General features: G+C 39.5%; 6 protein-coding genes across 12 annotated transcripts; 3 read left to right on the top strand and 3 right to left on the bottom strand.

Moving 5' to 3' along the window:
* Positions 1-191: 191 nt before the first annotated feature.
* On the top strand, positions 192-2,224 carry LOC116925762 (oxygen-dependent coproporphyrinogen-III oxidase). Of its 2 annotated transcripts, none has more exons than XM_045171419.1 (7): positions 192-410; positions 473-631; positions 696-891; positions 956-1,294; positions 1,368-1,650; positions 1,716-1,811; positions 1,875-2,224. In XM_045171419.1, exons 2-7 carry the CDS (start codon positions 534-536, stop codon positions 2,105-2,107), a joined length of 1,245 nt encoding a protein of 414 aa, XP_045027354.1. In that variant the 5' UTR covers positions 192-410; positions 473-533; the 3' UTR covers positions 2,108-2,224. The 2 variants fall into 2 exon arrangements, with proteins under 2 accessions (XP_045027354.1, XP_032788415.1); XM_032932524.2 differs by having other exon boundaries at positions 197-631; positions 1,875-1,948; positions 2,021-2,224.
* On the bottom strand, positions 1,817-3,944 carry LOC116925770 (dehydrodolichyl diphosphate synthase complex subunit DHDDS). Of its 5 annotated transcripts, none has more exons than XM_032932558.2 (7): positions 3,559-3,944; positions 3,249-3,412; positions 3,017-3,178; positions 2,811-2,959; positions 2,556-2,710; positions 2,418-2,457; positions 1,817-2,352 (listed from the first exon to the last, which is right to left on the bottom strand). In XM_032932558.2, exons 2-7 carry the CDS (start codon positions 3,407-3,409, stop codon positions 2,186-2,188), a joined length of 834 nt encoding a protein of 277 aa, XP_032788449.2. In that variant the 5' UTR covers positions 3,410-3,412; positions 3,559-3,944; the 3' UTR covers positions 1,817-2,185. The 5 variants fall into 5 exon arrangements, with proteins under 5 accessions (XP_032788449.2, XP_032788441.2, XP_032788434.2 ...); XM_032932550.2 differs by having other exon boundaries at positions 1,817-2,355; positions 3,559-3,938; XM_032932543.2 differs by having other exon boundaries at positions 2,418-2,710; positions 3,559-3,937.
* Positions 3,945-4,781: 837 nt separating this feature from the next.
* On the top strand, positions 4,782-7,224 carry LOC116925687 (small RNA degrading nuclease 5). The gene is made up of 8 exons (XM_032932414.2): positions 4,782-5,019; positions 5,083-5,225; positions 5,294-5,520; positions 5,585-5,617; positions 5,683-5,964; positions 6,028-6,269; positions 6,370-6,651; positions 6,725-7,224. Exons 1-8 carry the CDS (start codon positions 4,897-4,899, stop codon positions 7,178-7,180), a joined length of 1,788 nt encoding a protein of 595 aa, XP_032788305.1. The 5' UTR covers positions 4,782-4,896; the 3' UTR covers positions 7,181-7,224.
* Positions 7,187-13,231, bottom strand: LOC116925667 (protein HID1). 2 transcript variants are annotated; one of them, XM_045171360.1, is made up of 17 exons: positions 12,964-13,230; positions 12,684-12,897; positions 12,373-12,614; positions 12,058-12,226; positions 11,748-11,998; positions 11,478-11,681; positions 11,314-11,404; positions 11,122-11,247; positions 10,963-11,067; positions 9,271-9,435; positions 9,043-9,212; positions 8,914-8,977; positions 8,595-8,851; positions 7,958-8,044; positions 7,767-7,891; positions 7,545-7,703; positions 7,187-7,481 (listed from the first exon to the last, which is right to left on the bottom strand). In XM_045171360.1, exons 1-17 carry the CDS (start codon positions 13,027-13,029, stop codon positions 7,418-7,420), a joined length of 2,559 nt encoding a protein of 852 aa, XP_045027295.1. In that variant the 5' UTR covers positions 13,030-13,230; the 3' UTR covers positions 7,187-7,417. The 2 variants fall into 2 exon arrangements, with proteins under 2 accessions (XP_045027295.1, XP_032788283.2); XM_032932392.2 differs by having other exon boundaries at positions 7,767-8,044; positions 12,964-13,231.
* LOC116925754 (protein artichoke) lies at positions 8,216-11,058 on the top strand. Its single transcript, XM_032932513.2, has 5 exons — positions 8,216-8,370; positions 9,495-9,917; positions 9,988-10,230; positions 10,292-10,556; positions 10,627-11,058. The coding sequence occupies exons 2-5, from the start codon at positions 9,504-9,506 to the stop codon at positions 10,953-10,955; spliced, it is 1,251 nt and encodes a 416-aa protein (XP_032788404.1). The 5' UTR covers positions 8,216-8,370; positions 9,495-9,503; the 3' UTR covers positions 10,956-11,058.
* Positions 13,232-13,643: 412 nt separating the features above from the next.
* On the bottom strand, positions 13,644-16,723 carry LOC116925677. The gene is made up of 9 exons (XM_032932403.2): positions 16,397-16,723; positions 16,226-16,320; positions 16,043-16,165; positions 15,841-15,989; positions 15,552-15,778; positions 15,294-15,469; positions 14,839-15,229; positions 14,519-14,760; positions 13,644-14,437 (listed from the first exon to the last, which is right to left on the bottom strand). The coding sequence occupies exons 2-9, from the start codon at positions 16,316-16,318 to the stop codon at positions 13,748-13,750; spliced, it is 2,091 nt and encodes a 696-aa protein (XP_032788294.2). The 5' UTR covers positions 16,319-16,320; positions 16,397-16,723; the 3' UTR covers positions 13,644-13,747.
* Between the last annotated feature and the right edge of the window lie 173 nt (positions 16,724-16,896).

The raw sequence follows: 16,896 nt of genomic DNA, 5'->3' as shown, positions 1-16,896 counted from the left end.
TTTGTTGCAATCGGGGTTGCATTCCCAATCACAGACTCCAAATGAATCCCGAAAATGTTCGGGGCGAAAAATATAAACCACGTACCCTGAAATGCATGCCTCTCTCGATCGGCATAAGAGCACCCCGATTGGCGCGGGGCAGAATGACCATGACAGATCTTTGGTCGGAAATAGTAATACCAGTATGCCACTCGTAAGTAAGCCGCTTTGCCTCCTACCACTCGACTCTCTCCATTCCAGAATCATGTCCTAAAGACGCTAACTTGATTACCACTAATAGAAATTTGTATACTCAATGTACTGTTATTGGAAATCCTTGTTTTTTATACTAAATTCTGGACGTGACTAAGAAAGACTTGAATAGGGAGGGCTGCGCCTAGACTACGTGGGATATCAAATGACTTATTTTGGTAAAGCTACTTATCTCTTGAAGCAAGAGGATGGGCAGCTGAAGTTACCAGTTTTATCAAAGGAGATACGTCCAGCGTACCAGTCACTCTGTAATCTCTTCTCCTCCAAGTCGTTTAGTCGAAATGAAGTGGGCTCAGTCCATCACCGTTACATTACGTACAATCCGTACGTTATCTACCATAGTTACGTGCCATGCAAGGCATAGGCGGATGATCGTTAGGTGAGTGATGAATATCTAAAAAGTAAATTAATTGCTGTTATTCACTCCCCATTTGGGTAAGCAGATTTGCTGGACTCGGGTTAGGAGCAGCTACCTTAACAACCGTTGCTGCAGCAAGTGGCAATACAAATGCGGACGTGCTCCCTCCATCTCTTGATGTTTCCTCCTTCATGGCGGAACCAGTTACGCCACGTTCAACTCTCATTAAAGATAAAGATGACATGAAAGTTAAAATGGAAATGCTTATCATGAAGATTCAGGTATAATCTAATAATTTACAGTATGGAGTCAAAGGAAGAATACGTAACGTTTGTGTTAGTACAGGCAGATTTTTGCCGTGCGCTAGAAAATGAGGAAGATCCTTCAAAGAAATTTATCGTTGATCGATGGACGCGTGCGGAAGGAGGAGGTGGAGTTACTTGTGTTATTCAAAACGGCAAGACCTTCGAAAAAGCCGGCGTCAATGTATCAGTAGTGCATGGCATTCTCCCTGTTGATGCTGTGCGCCAGATGAAAGCTCGTGGAAAAGAATTGATTGGTAAAGAGCTGCCGTTCTTCGCGGCCGGTATTAGTTCAGTAATTCACCCAAGCAATCCTCATGTGCCTACTGTGCACTTCAATTATCGCTATTTTGAGGTCACCCAAGAAAATGGAGAAAAGATGGTATGCTTTCGAAATTCTTACTTTACAGAACAAACGATTCCAAGTAGACAACGTGCTAACATTATTATTTAAGTGGTGGTTCGGTGGTGGTACAGACCTGACCCCCTATTATTTAGTTGAGGAAGACGTGCGGCACTTTCATTCGACGCTTAAAAAGGCATGTGACCTACATGACGCTGGCTATTACCCAAAATTCAAAAAGTGGTGTGACGAGTACTTTCTGGTCAGCCATCGTAATGAATCTCGAGGAGTGGGTGGTATATTCTTCGACGATTTTGAGATGCATTCGCAAGAAGATTCTTTCAAATTTGTGAAGTCATGCGCCGAATCCGTGATACCGTCATATGTTCCCTTGGGTAAGAGTTCTAAGTTTCTGGAATAATTTAGGAGAATTTTAGTTTTTTTTTCGTCCGCATTAAAGTAAAACAACACAGAAACGACCCTTTTACTAGCGCCGAGCGTGATTGGCAACTTTTGCGACGAGGACGATATGTGGAATTCAATTTAGTCTACGATCGTAAGTATTCCTTGGTCACTTTTATTTGCATTTTTATTTTAAACATACTGTAACTCCTATAAGGTGGGACAAAGTTTGGACTTTACACTCCCGGCGCTCGTATTGAGAGTATTTTAATGTCTCTTCCGGTATATGCGGTGAGTTCTTTGCAGAGCACAGTACCTTTCGCGCAAATGGGAAACTATTACTATTTCTTTCTTTTTTTTCAGAAATGGGAATACATGCATTCTCCCTCTGATGGAACCCCAGAAGCCAAACTGACAGAGATATTGAGAAACCCTAAAGAATGGATCTGATTTCCGGAAAACCACTATCACTTAGTCATAGATGTGCAACTTTCTGTGTAACTTCCCCAGCACTATTTGCTATATATTTTAACATAGATTGGAAACAATAAAGGGGTCAGAAAGGTCTAGGCTTGTGTCAGAATCTGGTTTCTTGTACGAGATTCTTTCACTTCCATTTTGCTGAGAAACTTCTCTATCCTGTCCATGTTTTCGCTTATTGGCTGTCGTCTCCCGTCGCACGAATTCTTCAGGGCCTTCTACGGTTAAAGTGAAACTCGTTACTTATTAATCTGTAATCGTTTTGCTTGTCTGTTAATACCTCCAGGACAGGTAAGTTTTTTTGGTAGTGGAGAATGCTTCTACAAAGATCCCAAATTGAAAATTCGGGCCATAACACCGGAGTAAAGTATAAGGTGCAGCAAGTAGTTTGCCAAAGAAGAAAATCACTCAATCTTACTTCTCCTGAAGTTCGTATTAAAAGATCAGGTTGGAGCGAATGCCGCGTGTATAGACACTTTTGAATTAAATCTTCGGTAATGTCATCAATTTTTAACAGATCTTCTTGAACACCCCATGCTACTTCTCTTACAGCATGGGTCATTTCTTCTCTGGCTGGAAAACAAAGAGTTCAGATAAACCAAAGTTTGGCTTGATAGTATGATCATTGCTGCAGTATTTAAAAAACTACTTCAGATAGTTCATTATGTCTTACATGTGTAGGAAAAAGCTATGTTTAAAACAGCTTCAGTGTTGGATTTAGTTGATTCCATTGATTCAACAACTAGTTTTTGTAAATCTGCAGGAAGTAAGCCAATGTTACCAATTACTCTAATACTGATGCCATGCTCATTCAGTTTATCTCTGTTATACAGAAACAGTTAGTAAAAACCATGAAATAAAAATTTTTACCTACATTACTTTTCTTCCAAAAGTCGTTTGAATTTCTCTCTTGCCAGTGACATGAGTTGATCCACCTCTTCCTCAGAGCGTCTAAAATTTTCAATACTGAAAGCATAAACGGTAACTTCATTTACCCCAAGTAGCAGACACCAGTGCAAAACTTCTGTCAACTTATCAAACCTACAGGATTGTTTTGAACAATGGTCCAAAAGGTAAAGATTTATTCAATATCCTTGAAAAGCTTACTTACCCTTTTGAATGCCCCTCAATTTTTTTTACCCCACTTTTATTAGCAAATCTTCTATTGCCATCCATGATGAAGGCAACATGTTTCGGTATAGACCCACATTTCAGTACATTTACAGCTAGTGTTTCATACCATTTCAATTTTGATTCCTGTATCCATGACATTTTCTAAATAACCAATAGAATAATATAAACATAGTAATCCAAATTCAGACTAAGTCATAATTATATTCTTCTTTTAGTTTTATGAGTTTACGACTAAACAGAAAATAACTATTTGCTATTTTAAATTGAAAGAATAAAATGATACTAACATCCAACCTATAATTGGGAAGTTTCAAGTTATCCTGTGTATAAATGCGGGTTTTTGATTTTAAAACTACGTTTTTATTTTCAGTACTTTTTAACTGTTAATGAAAATAACACGAATCAGATGACGATGACGTTTAACGTAGTCTATGGTTACAACAGTCATAGAGGGGATGGTTCGTTCACTGCGTCGACTTTGGCCATAAGGCTTGGTCGTCAAAATTCTCCTTAACGATGGCGATGGCACCTAGTGGATTTTAAGTAAACTACATGTCAATCCTAGGCTAGCTTGTATCAAGATATATTAAAAAGGACTGAAAACATAAGATATTCTTTAAATTTTGAAACGTTTTTGTTTCATAAATTTCCAATTTCAAGCTAAAATTACGTTCGTAAGCTAAATTCCAGCTATCTAAGCCTTTCTTTTAGCATTTTTCCTTAACTACTGTGCTGCCCTCTGTTGTATCAGTTAAAAACTAAAAAAAAAAAGGCTTAAAAAACCCTCGAAAACTGACGACCAAGCCTTATGGCCAAAGTCGACGCAATGAACGAACCATCCCTCTATGACTCTGGTTACACCCAGAGTCATAGAACCCTGGTTCGTTCACGACAGGGGGGGAATCGTCTGTCTTTGTGCTAAATTTCGGAAATAGCAGTCAGAGCCTCCAGCGGGTGTGTGATAAGTGCACCAATCAGGAAATACGTTTGAAAACTTCAACAGCCAATCACAACAGTGATAAAGGAAACGAACAGAGCAGACGATACCAGAAAAATTGAAGCTCGAATAGAAACACTGAAATGGCCGTTGAATAATTCAGTTTCTCTCGATAGATGACTCTGATTTTAGTTTCCACCACTGTGCCCCCCCCCCCAAAAACGTCGAAATTTCAGACATTCAGACCAACGAAACGCGGTATAGGGATTCCTCTCAGCCTGGACCAACCAGGGTTCTATGACTCTGGTTACACCTAACATGATCGATATGTACAATCGGGGTCCCCGCCCCACACCACCCCAAAAAAGCCATTCAGGGGCAACCTTCAGGGGACAATCGGGGGGAACCTATTCTCAGTTAGCGACGCTACCTAAAAGCCCCGCCCGAAATGCTTAACCCGATTGGCAAAAAACGCCCCGATTGGCTCAGGGTGATCCCTAACCCGTCCAGCCGCCCCGCCTAGCCGAAAAGTAGAGTTTTGGTTGAAATTTTGTGATCAGGCAACGTTGTATCGTTCTTAGGAAGAAGGTCTTGTTAAGAGTTGGAGAACACGTGTTTTTCACATTGCTTTGAAACTTAAAACATAGTACATCATTGACAGTTAACGTAAAGTTAATACGATTTTACCATGTACGAAAAAAAGGGAGCAGAGATGGATCAAGGGGCCCCACCGGAGAAACGGGCACGATTAAGTGAAGAAGAATACGGGGCTCTGAAAGCAAGGCTGAAAGCAAGAAAAAAAATTTTGCAAGTATTTGGAGGCTAGATATTTCTTTTCAAGTTCGCGAGATAAATTTTTCTCTCCTGAATTTAGACCTATCCCCGGTTCAAACTGCTGATGGCAGGTATCCCTGCAAGCCTGGCATCACCAAAAGATTCACGTGCTCCTCTTACGATAAAAGATGTGCAAGATCTTATCCTTTGTTCAGTTGCTGGGGAAGCTCGCCATTTAAATAGGTAAAAATCTATTTTGTGAGAACATTATTTTGGAATCATGATTTCTAGATTTTTGTTTATTGGATAAGATGGTTCTTACTGTTCCAAGCGCAGCACATATCACAGACAACCGTATTAGTTGTTGACAATATTTCACTCACTGACATGGAAGAAAATGAAGAACATTTTTCCAAAACTCTTGAAATTTTTGAAGATGGAGTTGAAATGGTCAATCCTAAGAGTGATGGACTCAGTCTGAGTGTTGCATTGGCTTACTCTCCTATCACAAATGCTTTAAAGGGTAGAATGCGACAAGGTAAAATAAAGTGCTTCATTCTTCTGTCTACAACAGCCCTACTTATTCCATTTTCACATTCCAGTCTATAAATCACTGAAGGAAGCCCTTGATGATGGTACTAATTAAATATCAGTTATGAGTTAAAGATGACTGGGAAATAACCTTCATGTATTATTACAGGCCATGTTTACAGTGTCATGGATTTCACTGATCAGAATTGCCAAGGAATGGAAAAATCAACTAGCATTGTTGAAAATAAAAAAGAAAATTTGACTGTGAATAACAAGGTTTGCACTAAAACCCAGTTAATGTTGAGTGCGCTCCAACTGATCACTGGTCACTATCCATTCCCGGGACATGGGCGGCCACAAGAATTTCGTTTTACTAAGGACAAATATGAGCCAGTTACAGACAATTCACCCATGTTTGCTATTGATTGCGAGTGGTGTCTGTGCATTGATGGTATTATAAATTATATCTTAAACCAAATTAAATAACATATTATGAATGATTGAACTTTGCTAGGCAGCACTGGTTTAGCACGCGTTGCCATTGTCAACGAAAATTTGCAGCCAGTTTACCATGCCTATGTTTTACCTGATAGACCAATCAGGGATTATTCAACAAAATGGTCAGGCATTACACCGCAGCTTCTCAAGGGCGTCCAAAAAACATTGCGTCAAATCCAGGAGGATATACGAAAGCTTTTACCACCCGATGCGATCCTGGTTGGTCACAGCCTTCGTGGAGATTTGATAGCGTTGCAAGTAAGAAGGGAAAAATTGGCAAAGGGTATAAAAGCGCCACGGCTAATTTAAAGTTTTTTTTTTTGTTTGTTTGTTTTTTTCTCCGCTCTCTCTATAATAGCTGTTTCATCCTTACATTATCGACTCATCCGTTATATTCAACATGACGGGCTGTCGGTTTATGAAATCAAAACTGCAGTTCTTGTCTAAATTGTTTTGCAACCGTGATATTCAGCCAGCGAATAAGGGTCATGACCCGAACGAGGACGCGCTTTCTACCATGGAGCTGGTGTTACTGAAGCTGAAAAATGGGCTGGATTATGGAGATCGCTTGCGTAATTCAGTTGGTGGTTGGAATGGCCCTTCAAGAGAAAAGATTCTGGGAGTGATATCCAGCGCTATAGTAAGCATCGTTGTTTCTAAAAGCAAAAGTTGCTTTCTTTGTTATACCATTATTATATCTTTATTTCTCGAAGTTCGGTGGTAGAGGATCTCGGTCGGATGAAAATTTGGATCTTCAAGATGTTCTTCTTATGAAATTCTTCACATTTATACAAAGTGTCGACAAGAGTACAATATTGATCACGCATCCGGCACACGACAAAATCTATCGACCCAAAACACCCATACATTCAGGATTATTCACTTGCAAAACTGCTCCGGTAAAGATTGTCCAACAGGCAGAAATGCAGAGTATTGCAACGACTTTGGAATCGGAGTCAAACAAAAATTTGGTGTTTGTTCACACTGCCCTCGCTAAAGAAGAGGAGAATAAGGGTCATTTGAAAAAACTAGACCAGCTTATTGCAGACTTGTACAAACGAATGCCCATGCGTGGTGTGATGATTATCATTTTTGGTGGTAAAGAAAATTCCTTAGAGAATGGCTTGTGTATGATAAATGTTAAAAAACCTACGAAAGATGAGATTTAATCAAAGTTTGTCCACCACCAATAAAATTTATTTCATCTCGCGAATATTTTGCCGAATAATTTGAAAGCTTGTTTAAATATGAATGCTTTCTTTTGGCTTAGCAAGATGCAATGCAAGGATGTTGACGTTGCAACATAAGCTCTTTAACATCAGCATATTTTCAATACAGAGTACCATATATAGGTACTATATACGAAGGTAGGTGTTCGACATATATTACTGTTTTCAAGCAACTCGTTAAATCCGCTGGATTTCAAATAATTTTACGGCTGTATCGTACCAAATAGGAGGGTCGACGTTCCTGGTAAATAACGATATTTAAGTGCAATTATATATGGGATATCAATTTGTTCAATTTGCTAACCGTAAATAAATAATGCCCCACATGTAGGTGCGAAACCACATTGACGTTCCGTTATTTGCTTGGTATTTGCGGATTAAGATCGGGTGTGGCACAGGCAAAAGTCCGACTAGTGTACCATGCTGTAGAAACTTGAGAATCTCACTTTCGTCAGTCAGACCCCTTCAAACAATAAGCGTTATCCAGTCGTTTCAACAGAAAGTGCATCTTCATGATAGTACTTACTTGTCAATACAAATCTTTTCCACTTGGGGCACTAACACCTGAAGCAGGCGCATAATAGTTTGAAGGGGCAATTTCTGCTTCCAACTCAGTACCCAATCAGGATTTGGTAACCATTGTAAGCCAACCTGCATAGAAAAAATACGGTAGCAAAAGAATTGAAATAGATACAATTTATATCTGCTGTAACGTACCTGTGATGCAGAGCTAGGAGGATGGGGAACGTGTTGGGAACTCTCGGAGTACGAGGATTTGTGTGAACTTGTCGGAGAAATTGGTTCCTTCAAAATAACATAATTAATCATAACATTGAACTTATATGATTAAATTAACGAAAAGAAAAATAAGAAAACTATTTCAAGCAACAAAATTCCTTATCTAGAACAAAGTGTGTCCTTATCTGCTATTTCTTATAGATAACACAAGATATATTCTTTTTTTTTCTATTCTCGCTTGGCCGACAGGGAGGGGAGTGCCATCCATTATTATACCCTGTTCAGTTTTCGGGTAAAGTAGTCTGACTTGACTTGTTCATTACATAGTTCTTTTTTAGAGAGTTTGTAACCTACAGTTTCTACACAAGAAATCCACCGAGCACGGGACAGAGGTAAAAATAATTTTTTCCGTACTCCACATTTACTGTAAAATACTAAATTTCTTACTGGAGAAACCAAACTTGTTTGGTTTGTTACACATACTTCAACTGCAACCATTCACATGATTTCATTTTTTTGTCGTGATTTACACCGTGCTAGCCTTCCCCAAAAGAAGGAGAGGGAAAAAAGAGACCTTCCCTAAAAAAATTTAAAAATATGGACTGGTGCAAATTACCTTGATATCCGGTACATCTAGTATGACGGGTTCATTATGGAATGCGCCCTGGTCGACGAATTCTTTGTCTGTTTCATCTGAGTTACTGTCTTCATCGACATTCTCACTATGGGCAAGGACTGTGGCGCGCTCTTCAATCTCATGACTAACGGTAATGTTCTCCATGGCACCGTTGGCAGCAACAGCAGCGCCAGTCAATTGACTGAGTTGTTGCAATGAAGGATGAGCCGTTTCTTGCTCAGTAATTTTTTCAATCCCTGTCCAATGAGGTTGTCGTTATTTATATAAAAGATCGATGTATTTAAAGTATGAAAGGTACCAGGCATGATGGCGAGTGAGCAAGTGTGTGTTCCCGGTTGGGCTGGCAACGCTGGGTGCGAACCCTATAAACAAACAACAGATAAATGTAAATTCCATACACGATAAATATGAACAAGTCCCAGCTTACCTCCATACTCGGAGCATCCTTAACAGACTCGACAGACGGTTGGCGTCCAAGCTGTTTACGGCCACGGCGCGACAACGAGCGATTAATCGTACCGCAATCAGTCGGCAAACTGGCTAGTGCGTGAAATACATGTCTTTTTCGGATGATAGTATAGACTAAATTTGCGTTCCCTATCACAATTAAACAAAGATTCATTATGCGAACAATACGAGAACGTCGAGCACTAACCATCAAACTGGTATTGGATGATATTGTTGAATATCTCAAGAAGGAAGAAAACCAAATGGTGATTGTTGGGTGCTGAAAACAGAAACCACGGTGTACTGAAAGCCTCCAGCAAATGAAGAAGTTTGGTGCTCGCTACCATAGATAGCGTTTTCAGATAGGGAGAAACTGTTTTTAAAAAATCAAGAAACGTTAACACAAATTATATATTTTTGAATTTTAAACAGGAAACAGAAATGCGGCTTAGATGGATCACTGCTGTTCTCTTGCTAGGATTGCTGGCTACCTGTTCGGTGGATGCCCAAAAGCGTCGCAAAGGTGAAAAGAAAAAAGAACCTGAGACGATGACGGCTGCACAAGTGCCCGAAGCGAGAGGTGGAAGACATCGTGGAGGTCGTCACACGTCCACTACCACTACCACTACAACTACACCATCTACCACTACCGTAGCTTTGCCTGAGGAAGAGATAGAGGAAGAAGTCCAGATCACCAACGAATTCCGGACGGCCGTAAATGTTTGTCCCCCCGAATTGAAGCCTCAAGAGGGAAAGGTTCTACCATGCACCTGCCGTGATGAATTGGACGACAATACTCTGATGGTAGAATGCGTCGCTCTCACAAGTGGACAGCAGATGCACAAGATTTTCAACGTAATCTTTTTACAGCAATTTGTGATTTTTGATGAGCTAGCATTAAGAAATTACTTTTCTTTAAAAACAGACTTTGCTTCTCGGTAAGCGGATTGACGGACTAGAAGTTCGCAACTCGACTCTTGGACCACTTGTGGCTCGCCAAACTGCCCAAGCTTATGTTGGACACATACTCATGAGAGGCAACCAAATTACCGAACTTGTCCCTGATACCTTCCAAGGAACTGATCAAATCGTCGGCCGTCTGGATCTCAGTTCCAATCAGCTTTCTAAGGTCAACTTTCCCATGTTTGACTCGTTCACTCAGCTCCAGGTATCAGAAACACTTTCTAAAGATTTTAAGATTTAGCTGCTGATCTTTGTGCGCAAAATAGGTCCTGAATTTGGGCGAAAATCTATTGACAAACATTGAAGATGCTGGTCAAGCACCCTCCCTAAGGGTACTTTATCTCTATTCCAACAGGATCGACACAATCGCTCCTAACGCTTTCCGGAAGCTCGGGGGTCTTGAATATCTGGATCTTCGCTGGAATAATTTACAAGTTTTGGCTCCGGGCGCTTTACATGTCACTTCTGATCGTTGGCAGCTGCGTTTGCGCGCCAATCAGCTAAGCTCACTGGAACAGGCATTCGCGGAAGGTTTGGAAATATGACTTTCCTACGTTAATTAAAAACCACCTTTGCTTAATCGGATTCCCATCTCTCGCAGATAACATGCCGTATCTTGTTGACCTAAGCCTAAACAATATCGGTTCCTTAACTGACCGTGTCTACGGACCGCTAATCGACTCGGCTATACTTGAAGGATCAAAATTTTACGTTGCGGGCAATCCGATTATCTGTGATTGCAGTCTTTCTTGGTTAGTTAAAAATGCAAGACTACTATCCATTGTAGTAGGGGCGAGATGCGATGGTGACGGGACACCCATCGCCGATCTTAACCTTGATGATTTCCGCAAATGCCCTGCTCCACGGCCATGGAAGTCCCCCTTAGATAAAGCCCTGGCAGAATTGGCTAAAGATATTGACACGCAGTAGAACTCACCATTTACGAGAATTGTTAGTAGGCAATCGAACAATGGCTGAAGACGTTGGTGTCCAGTAGTAATAATCTTGTGGAATACAACCACCAGCAAATCGGCATGTGTTCCTGCATTCATTGAAATTTAGCTGATATTCTATACACGCCAAACTTTATCTTTACCGGTGAACACTGGAATGTCCATGGGGACGGTCGCCGTATATGGCTTATTCAGCCGAACCCCAAAATTACGCTCACCACTCAGCAAAAGCAGGATAAAAACTCCTATGTGCATCAATCCAACTCGGGCTAACAAAAAGCAAAACTTTGGATTAGCATTTTCTAAAGCAGTTGAGATTCATAACCAAAACTTACATTGATCAGCCCGAGAGTCGTTCAGATGAAACAGAATGGGAACTAGTACATCAAGTACATCGCTCGACTTCAAAACGTAATACAGGAATTTCTGTCAGGAAGTGCAAATAAAAATTTTATAAATGAAAATTCAGTCCTGGAGTAGGGGTGTGTGTGTTGACCACCTTATTAAAATCGCAAACTTTCCAGAAGAAGACGAGCAATTCTTGATGGTTTTGGACTTTTTTATTGGAATTCGGCAGATATGTTTGAATCAGCGGATTTTTAAGAAGACGGGTGAATCCATGCAGCATGAAGGCAAAATCTTCTTCGCGATGAATACGCGATAAGTAATTGATGAACAAATTTTCGTGAATCATTCCGCTTTGCTGATAAGGTAGGTAATGTTAGTCATGTTTAAGCACTAGAAGAGCGAGACGCTAAAGAATTTTTACCTCGTCAATCGCATTCAACTGGGAACACTGAGATGATGAATCCCAATCAAGAGTGACTATTAGAAGTTGTAGAGCTGTTTCCACCAAAGGTTCACGGCTATCGGTGAACAGTAGATGATTGTACGGTAAACCAAGTCCAACAGGGTCATATGCACACAGGACATTCAAAAGTGATGTAAATAAGGGTAGTGCATGGCGGTTCTCCGGTGATGTGAAATGTTGAACCCATTTGTTGGGAGCTTCACTTTCGCCTAAAATTATAATCCTAAAATATAGTTACAGGGATTGAGAATGAGAAAAGGCTGCTCACTTCCAGGTGGATGATACATGGCTTGGCTAAAACAAGTCAATAAGAGCTTCAGTATCTCGTTTCTGTTATTATCAAGACGCGGATCATGTGGAGCAGCATGGGCAAACCCAACACCTGCTTCCCATATAAATTCACAGCTGTCTATTGAATGGAGATCTTCATGTTTGTCCTGAACAAAAAGTACATATAAGAACTAACTTTGGTGTAGCTACATGGAAAGAGCATTACAAAAAAAAAAAAATAAAATAAACAAAAAAACAAACAAAACAAACAAAAAACTAAAAAAAAAAAAAAAATCTGATTAAGGTTTCTTACTGGTCCAAATTTCTTGTTGGAATAAACTGTGAAGTCAGGGCAGAAGAGAAGATCACAAAGTGCATTTAGTAGAGATTGGGCAAGTGGAATAGATTCTTCCACTTGACCCTCTGGATTTTCACTGTCATTTTTGAACTGTTGCTTAGAGCTGCTTGGCAAACTTGACCAGAAGAAGCTTCTCCAATCTGGGTCCTCAAAAATGTATGGAAGAAGCCTTGTAAGTATGCGGACACAGTTTATAACTTCAGAAAAAAAGAAATGTTTAGTAATGTGTATATGAGTTTGACTTTTTTCTTTCCATCATTTTTTACCTGTACAATGCTCCTGCTGGGTTGCACATGATGAATCTGCAGCATGAACTAGCCTTTCAACTGCTTTGTAGCATAGTGTTGCTAAGTTTGATGGACATTCTTCCCTTAGAACACGTATTTCTGTAGCAGGAATTAAGGTAAAAACATCTTGAATATTTGTGATGCTTTCTGACCAAAACTGAGACCAAAATGCATCATCAGAGGGATCTACAGGCTGTGATTTGAAGAATGGTCACCAGAAATTAGAAAACCATTTCAGAATTTGTTTATGCAACTCTACCTGGATTTTAGTTGTAAGTTGAACTACAGCTTTCCTGAAATTTAGTTTAGTATCGGCATTACCCATAGCAAACAGTAAAAAATATCTTGATTTATTCTAAGCAGACAAATTTATATTCCAGTTGAAACAGCACGGGGGAAAAAATTAAACAGCTGACTACCTAGCGCTATTGTGACAAATCAATAGATGTGTCATTACGCTGTGTATTATAAAAAAAGTACATAGATACGCAACGTGCTGTTAGAATTTCCCGATAGGTACTACAGAAATACAGAGATTACGAGATGAGACACGAAATCCGGTTGTCATCTTGTTTATCGCCATCTGTTGGTCAGCAATGTATTCTATTATATATAAGAATCTTATTAATTAAGATTAATTATTAATTATATATAAGAATATCAAAACTCTTTGCACTATACCACTATACCCAATATAACCACGATATAATAGTAAGGTACAGTACACTATCGCCTATCCCAAAACCGGCGGGTGTTTACCAAGTGGTTCTAGCCCCGCTAGGTTCGCTAGTCTAGGAGGCCGGTCATCGACAGGGGTGATAGGGCAAAACACATATTTTTATTTTTAGAATTTTTATTATCAGTTCCTGTGCTAGAAAAGTAAATTCCCTAGGGCTTCTTTTCATTCCCGATTTTTTGGGATCAAAATCAAAATGACGGTGCAATTTGGGAATTTTTTATTTATGTTTTAAATCACCCTATTTTGAAAAATTGCGCCGTTTGCGGCGAATTTTGAATGAATCAGATTTCACACCACCAATCGTCTAAATTGAGCGCTTATTAACGCGTACAAGACAGGCTCCGTTCTGTGTCGGATTAGTTTTCCCGCCAAAAATTACAATCATCATCCCGTTCAAAGAGATACCAGTATACATATTTGCAATGGCTTTGTCGATTTCTTTCAGCTTCTCCTTACGGTTGTGCTGTTCTCTTCCTGCGTATGTGTGAACAAGGGTAAAACTGCTATTGAACCGTGAAGCTCTCGTCATTGTTACAGCATCCTGAAAATCACTAGCCAATACAATTTGAACAGGGTCTACCAAGGATTCATCTGCTTTTTTGCATTTAACAACGGCCTTCTTCAGTTTAAGTAATCTAGGGTGGTATGATTTTTGCAGAGACAGGGACGTGGTAATCAATGTTGCACTCCTATTATGACTCTGGATGAATGTAAACAGCTTCATTTGAATGTCGTGGTCCAAGGCGGAATCTTTGATCTTTCGCATAGCATTCCTCGATAGGATCAGATCTCCAAACTCGGTGCCCATTTTCATTTTTAACAATACAAGTTCCATTGCAGCAATAGCATCTTCAGTCGGATCATGGCCATCCATAGAATTCTGAATTTGACGGCCACAGAAGGAGGCTGCCAACACTTTAAGTTTGCTTTTGAAGCTACGCGTGCCAGTCATATTGAAAATCACGGACGTGTCGATTATGTATGGATGAAACAACTGTGAATATTAAAGTTTAGCTTAGTGTATGTTTAACCAGATAACTTAAATGGCTTTTTAAACCGAAGGAAAAAAAATTACCTTCATTGCTTTCAAATCAGACTGAAGAGATTGACCAACAAGGATGGCGTCAGGGGGCAATAGATTTCGCAGATCCTGCTGGACATCGAATGGCCTCTTCTCAACGTCTCTTATCAATTCTTCTGTTATTCCCGAATATCTGGTAAGGTAGTCCGCAATTTCCACATCTGGTTTAACGTAAGTATGATAAAGGGTTTTTAGATGTTCATCGACGACGGCTACACGAGCTAAACCATAGGACCCTAGATAATAAGTAAATTGAAACTTCTAAAATTACAAGTATCCGGAGGGAAAACATAATGGCAGAATATCCTATTTACCGTCAACACAAATGCACCACTCGCAATCTATCGAAAACATAGGCGAACGATCAGTCACGGGATCGTATATATCTTGAGTGAACTTGAAATTGTCATACTCTTCATATCCAGGAAGAGGATATAGTTCAGATATAAGCTGAGAGGCATTTAGCAAAAGTGCAAGTCGACTACATCCACTTGTTTCTTCTTGCATCGAAACATCGGATTTCGAATCGTCGACTGAAGATCCAATTTTGCTAACATGCACCTCATCTTTGTTTATCGAGTCCACCTCGGTGGATTGCCTTCTTTGTTCATTATGCCTAGTTGCACCGATAGTTTTTGTTTCAACAATGTTGGATAGGTCACTGCTTTCTCGACTGAGTTTTTCTGTATCTGCTGCGTTATTTTTCTTAGAAGATTTATAACAAATGGTTCATTAACAATTCGCCTTTTGAATTTTTGAGTTGTTTTACCTGTCCCATCTTCTCCTGAGTTGTTATATCATTTCCATATGGCTGCCCGGACAAAACTTCATGGTTCTTCACAGCATGGCTTTCTGCAGTTGTATTAGCATTAACTTTCTGAACAGTGGGATCAGCAACTCCGTGAATGTACCCATCCTCACATGCAGCATGTAATGAAGGATATCCTAAAATTTTATAAATTTCAATCTGTAGTTAAGGAAATCATAATCATTTTTTTTAAGTCATTTGAAAACCAACTATTTTTACCTTCCATAACCCTATTCTTCATCTGGTGACTAATGGGTACATAAGCTAATGCAAGATCAAGAGTAAAGCCATCACTTGCTGGATTGCTCATTTCCACTCCATCTTCAAATATTCTAAAGGTCTCTGCAAAAATGTCAGTGTTTTCTTCAAAATCATCAACTGACACATCTTCAACAATAAATATTAGTGTTTGTGTCAAATTATTCCATCTTGCAAGCTCACACCATCTAATTTTAAAAAAAGTAGATTTTTAAAATAATTCCATGCAAAACTATGCTTATTTACTTACTTGTATGAGTCATAATTATATGTATCACCAACAATAGTATACAAAAACAGGGATTGCACATCCGCCACTAAAACAGGAACACGGGAGGGTTTGGGCAGATTTAAACTGGCTGTGAGGCCTAGTTGAATCAGCCTAAATGTTGGGCCACACTGAAAAGGTATGTTTAAGAAAGTTCTGAGCTAAGTAGATGATTCAGACACACCTGTATCTGCCTCTTTTTTTCTCTGAGTTTTATTCTAAGAGTGTGGTATTCTTCATCACTGAGTTTAGGCTGTTTCTGCAAAGGCTCAACTAGCTGTTCATCTTCTATTCTACAGAAAACATTCTGTAAATAATACCAGAAATGAATACAAAAGATTCGGTTGACACAGAGAACAAAAAAGACCTCTTGCTTTTCGTCGACTTTAAAAATAGCAGAAATTTTGGATTTTCTTCGCTCAATCCTTGCCGCCCTCTTTTTTGAAACTCCTTCACTCATTTCTTCATGAAAATTCAAAATTGAAATTACTATAACGTAGTCTAAAATTTTAACACGTTTAACTTCTGATGAGCATACTGTATTTGCTCAGAAAAGAGAAAACCCGGCAACTTTCACTTCGACTTTAAGGCACCCAGCAACGTGGATCCCACTCTTTCATTCGTATTTTGCGTGTTTTTTCGTCTGCTGGTCATACATGCATAAAATGCCATCTATCGTCTAGTTTTTGCACTACAAGACATTTTCTGTTTGGTAAAAGCCGAAAGCGAAGATGAAAAAAACAGTGAGGGGAAAGTGGCTTTCCTATACTCCTTTTCTATTTTCTTTACGCAACTACACATGCTGTTAAAGAAAAATCTGTCTGTGCACTCCGGTTGCCACAACGACAATACCATATGTCACCAGATCTAACCTTTAAGTCAAGACCTCACACCAAGTAGGGAAAGAGAAACTTGCTCTGTTTTATTATAGTTTACAGAGCAACGATAAAACGAAGTCTCGAATCGAATAGGTACGAACTTCCTTCAGTAAAACCAAACGTAGAAATTGACAAGCCTTTTTCTTTTTCCATAAGTTTC

This window comes from Daphnia magna, linkage group LG1 (assembly GCF_020631705.1).
Source record: "Daphnia magna isolate NIES linkage group LG1, ASM2063170v1.1, whole genome shotgun sequence".
NCBI lineage: Eukaryota > Metazoa > Arthropoda > Branchiopoda > Diplostraca > Daphniidae > Daphnia > Daphnia magna.
This window is presented reverse-complemented; position numbering and strand designations above follow the sequence as displayed.

What these genes read in the sequence shown, in the direction of transcription:
- LOC116925762 (XM_045171419.1), top strand. Translation starts at nt 534, where the DNA reads ATGAAGTGGGCTCAGTCCATCACCGTTACATTACGTACAATCCGTACG. An exon ending in AAGAAAATGGAGAAAAGATG is followed by an intron (nt 1,295 to 1,367) that starts GTATGCTTTCGA and finishes TTATTATTTAAG; the next exon opens with TGGTGGTTCGGTGGTGGTAC. An exon ending in ACCGTCATATGTTCCCTTGG is followed by an intron (nt 1,651 to 1,715) that starts GTAAGAGTTCTA and finishes TCCGCATTAAAG; the next exon opens with TAAAACAACACAGAAACGAC.
- LOC116925770 (XM_032932536.2), bottom strand. Translation starts at nt 3,409, where the DNA reads ATGTCATGGATACAGGAATCAAAATTGAAATGGTATGAAACACTAGCT. An exon ending in ATTGAGGGGCATTCAAAAGG is followed by an intron (nt 3,179 to 3,248) that starts GTAAGTAAGCTT and finishes ACAATCCTGTAG; the next exon opens with GTTTGATAAGTTGACAGAAG. An exon ending in AAACGACTTTTGGAAGAAAA is followed by an intron (nt 2,960 to 3,016) that starts GTAATGTAGGTA and finishes TCTGTATAACAG; the next exon opens with AGATAAACTGAATGAGCATG.
- LOC116925687 (XM_032932414.2), top strand. Translation starts at nt 4,897, where the DNA reads ATGTACGAAAAAAAGGGAGCAGAGATGGATCAAGGGGCCCCACCGGAG. An exon ending in GTGGTGTCTGTGCATTGATG is followed by an intron (nt 5,965 to 6,027) that starts GTATTATAAATT and finishes GAACTTTGCTAG; the next exon opens with GCAGCACTGGTTTAGCACGC. An exon ending in GAGATTTGATAGCGTTGCAA is followed by an intron (nt 6,270 to 6,369) that starts GTAAGAAGGGAA and finishes TCTCTATAATAG; the next exon opens with CTGTTTCATCCTTACATTAT.
- LOC116925754 (XM_032932513.2), top strand. Translation starts at nt 9,504, where the DNA reads ATGCGGCTTAGATGGATCACTGCTGTTCTCTTGCTAGGATTGCTGGCT. An exon ending in ACTCGTTCACTCAGCTCCAG is followed by an intron (nt 10,231 to 10,291) that starts GTATCAGAAACA and finishes TGCGCAAAATAG; the next exon opens with GTCCTGAATTTGGGCGAAAA. An exon ending in GGAACAGGCATTCGCGGAAG is followed by an intron (nt 10,557 to 10,626) that starts GTTTGGAAATAT and finishes CATCTCTCGCAG; the next exon opens with ATAACATGCCGTATCTTGTT.
- LOC116925667 (XM_032932392.2), bottom strand. Translation starts at nt 13,029, where the DNA reads ATGGGTAATGCCGATACTAAACTAAATTTCAGGAAAGCTGTAGTTCAA. An exon ending in GGACATTCCAGTGTTCACCG is followed by an intron (nt 11,068 to 11,121) that starts GTAAAGATAAAG and finishes CAATGAATGCAG; the next exon opens with GAACACATGCCGATTTGCTG. An exon ending in CATCCAATACCAGTTTGATG is followed by an intron (nt 9,213 to 9,270) that starts GTTAGTGCTCGA and finishes TAATTGTGATAG; the next exon opens with GGAACGCAAATTTAGTCTAT.
- LOC116925677 (XM_032932403.2), bottom strand. Translation starts at nt 16,318, where the DNA reads ATGAGTGAAGGAGTTTCAAAAAAGAGGGCGGCAAGGATTGAGCGAAGA. An exon ending in TATAATTATGACTCATACAA is followed by an intron (nt 15,779 to 15,840) that starts GTAAGTAAATAA and finishes TTTTAAAATTAG; the next exon opens with ATGGTGTGAGCTTGCAAGAT. An exon ending in CTGATTTGAAAGCAATGAAG is followed by an intron (nt 14,438 to 14,518) that starts GTAATTTTTTTT and finishes TAATATTCACAG; the next exon opens with TTGTTTCATCCATACATAAT.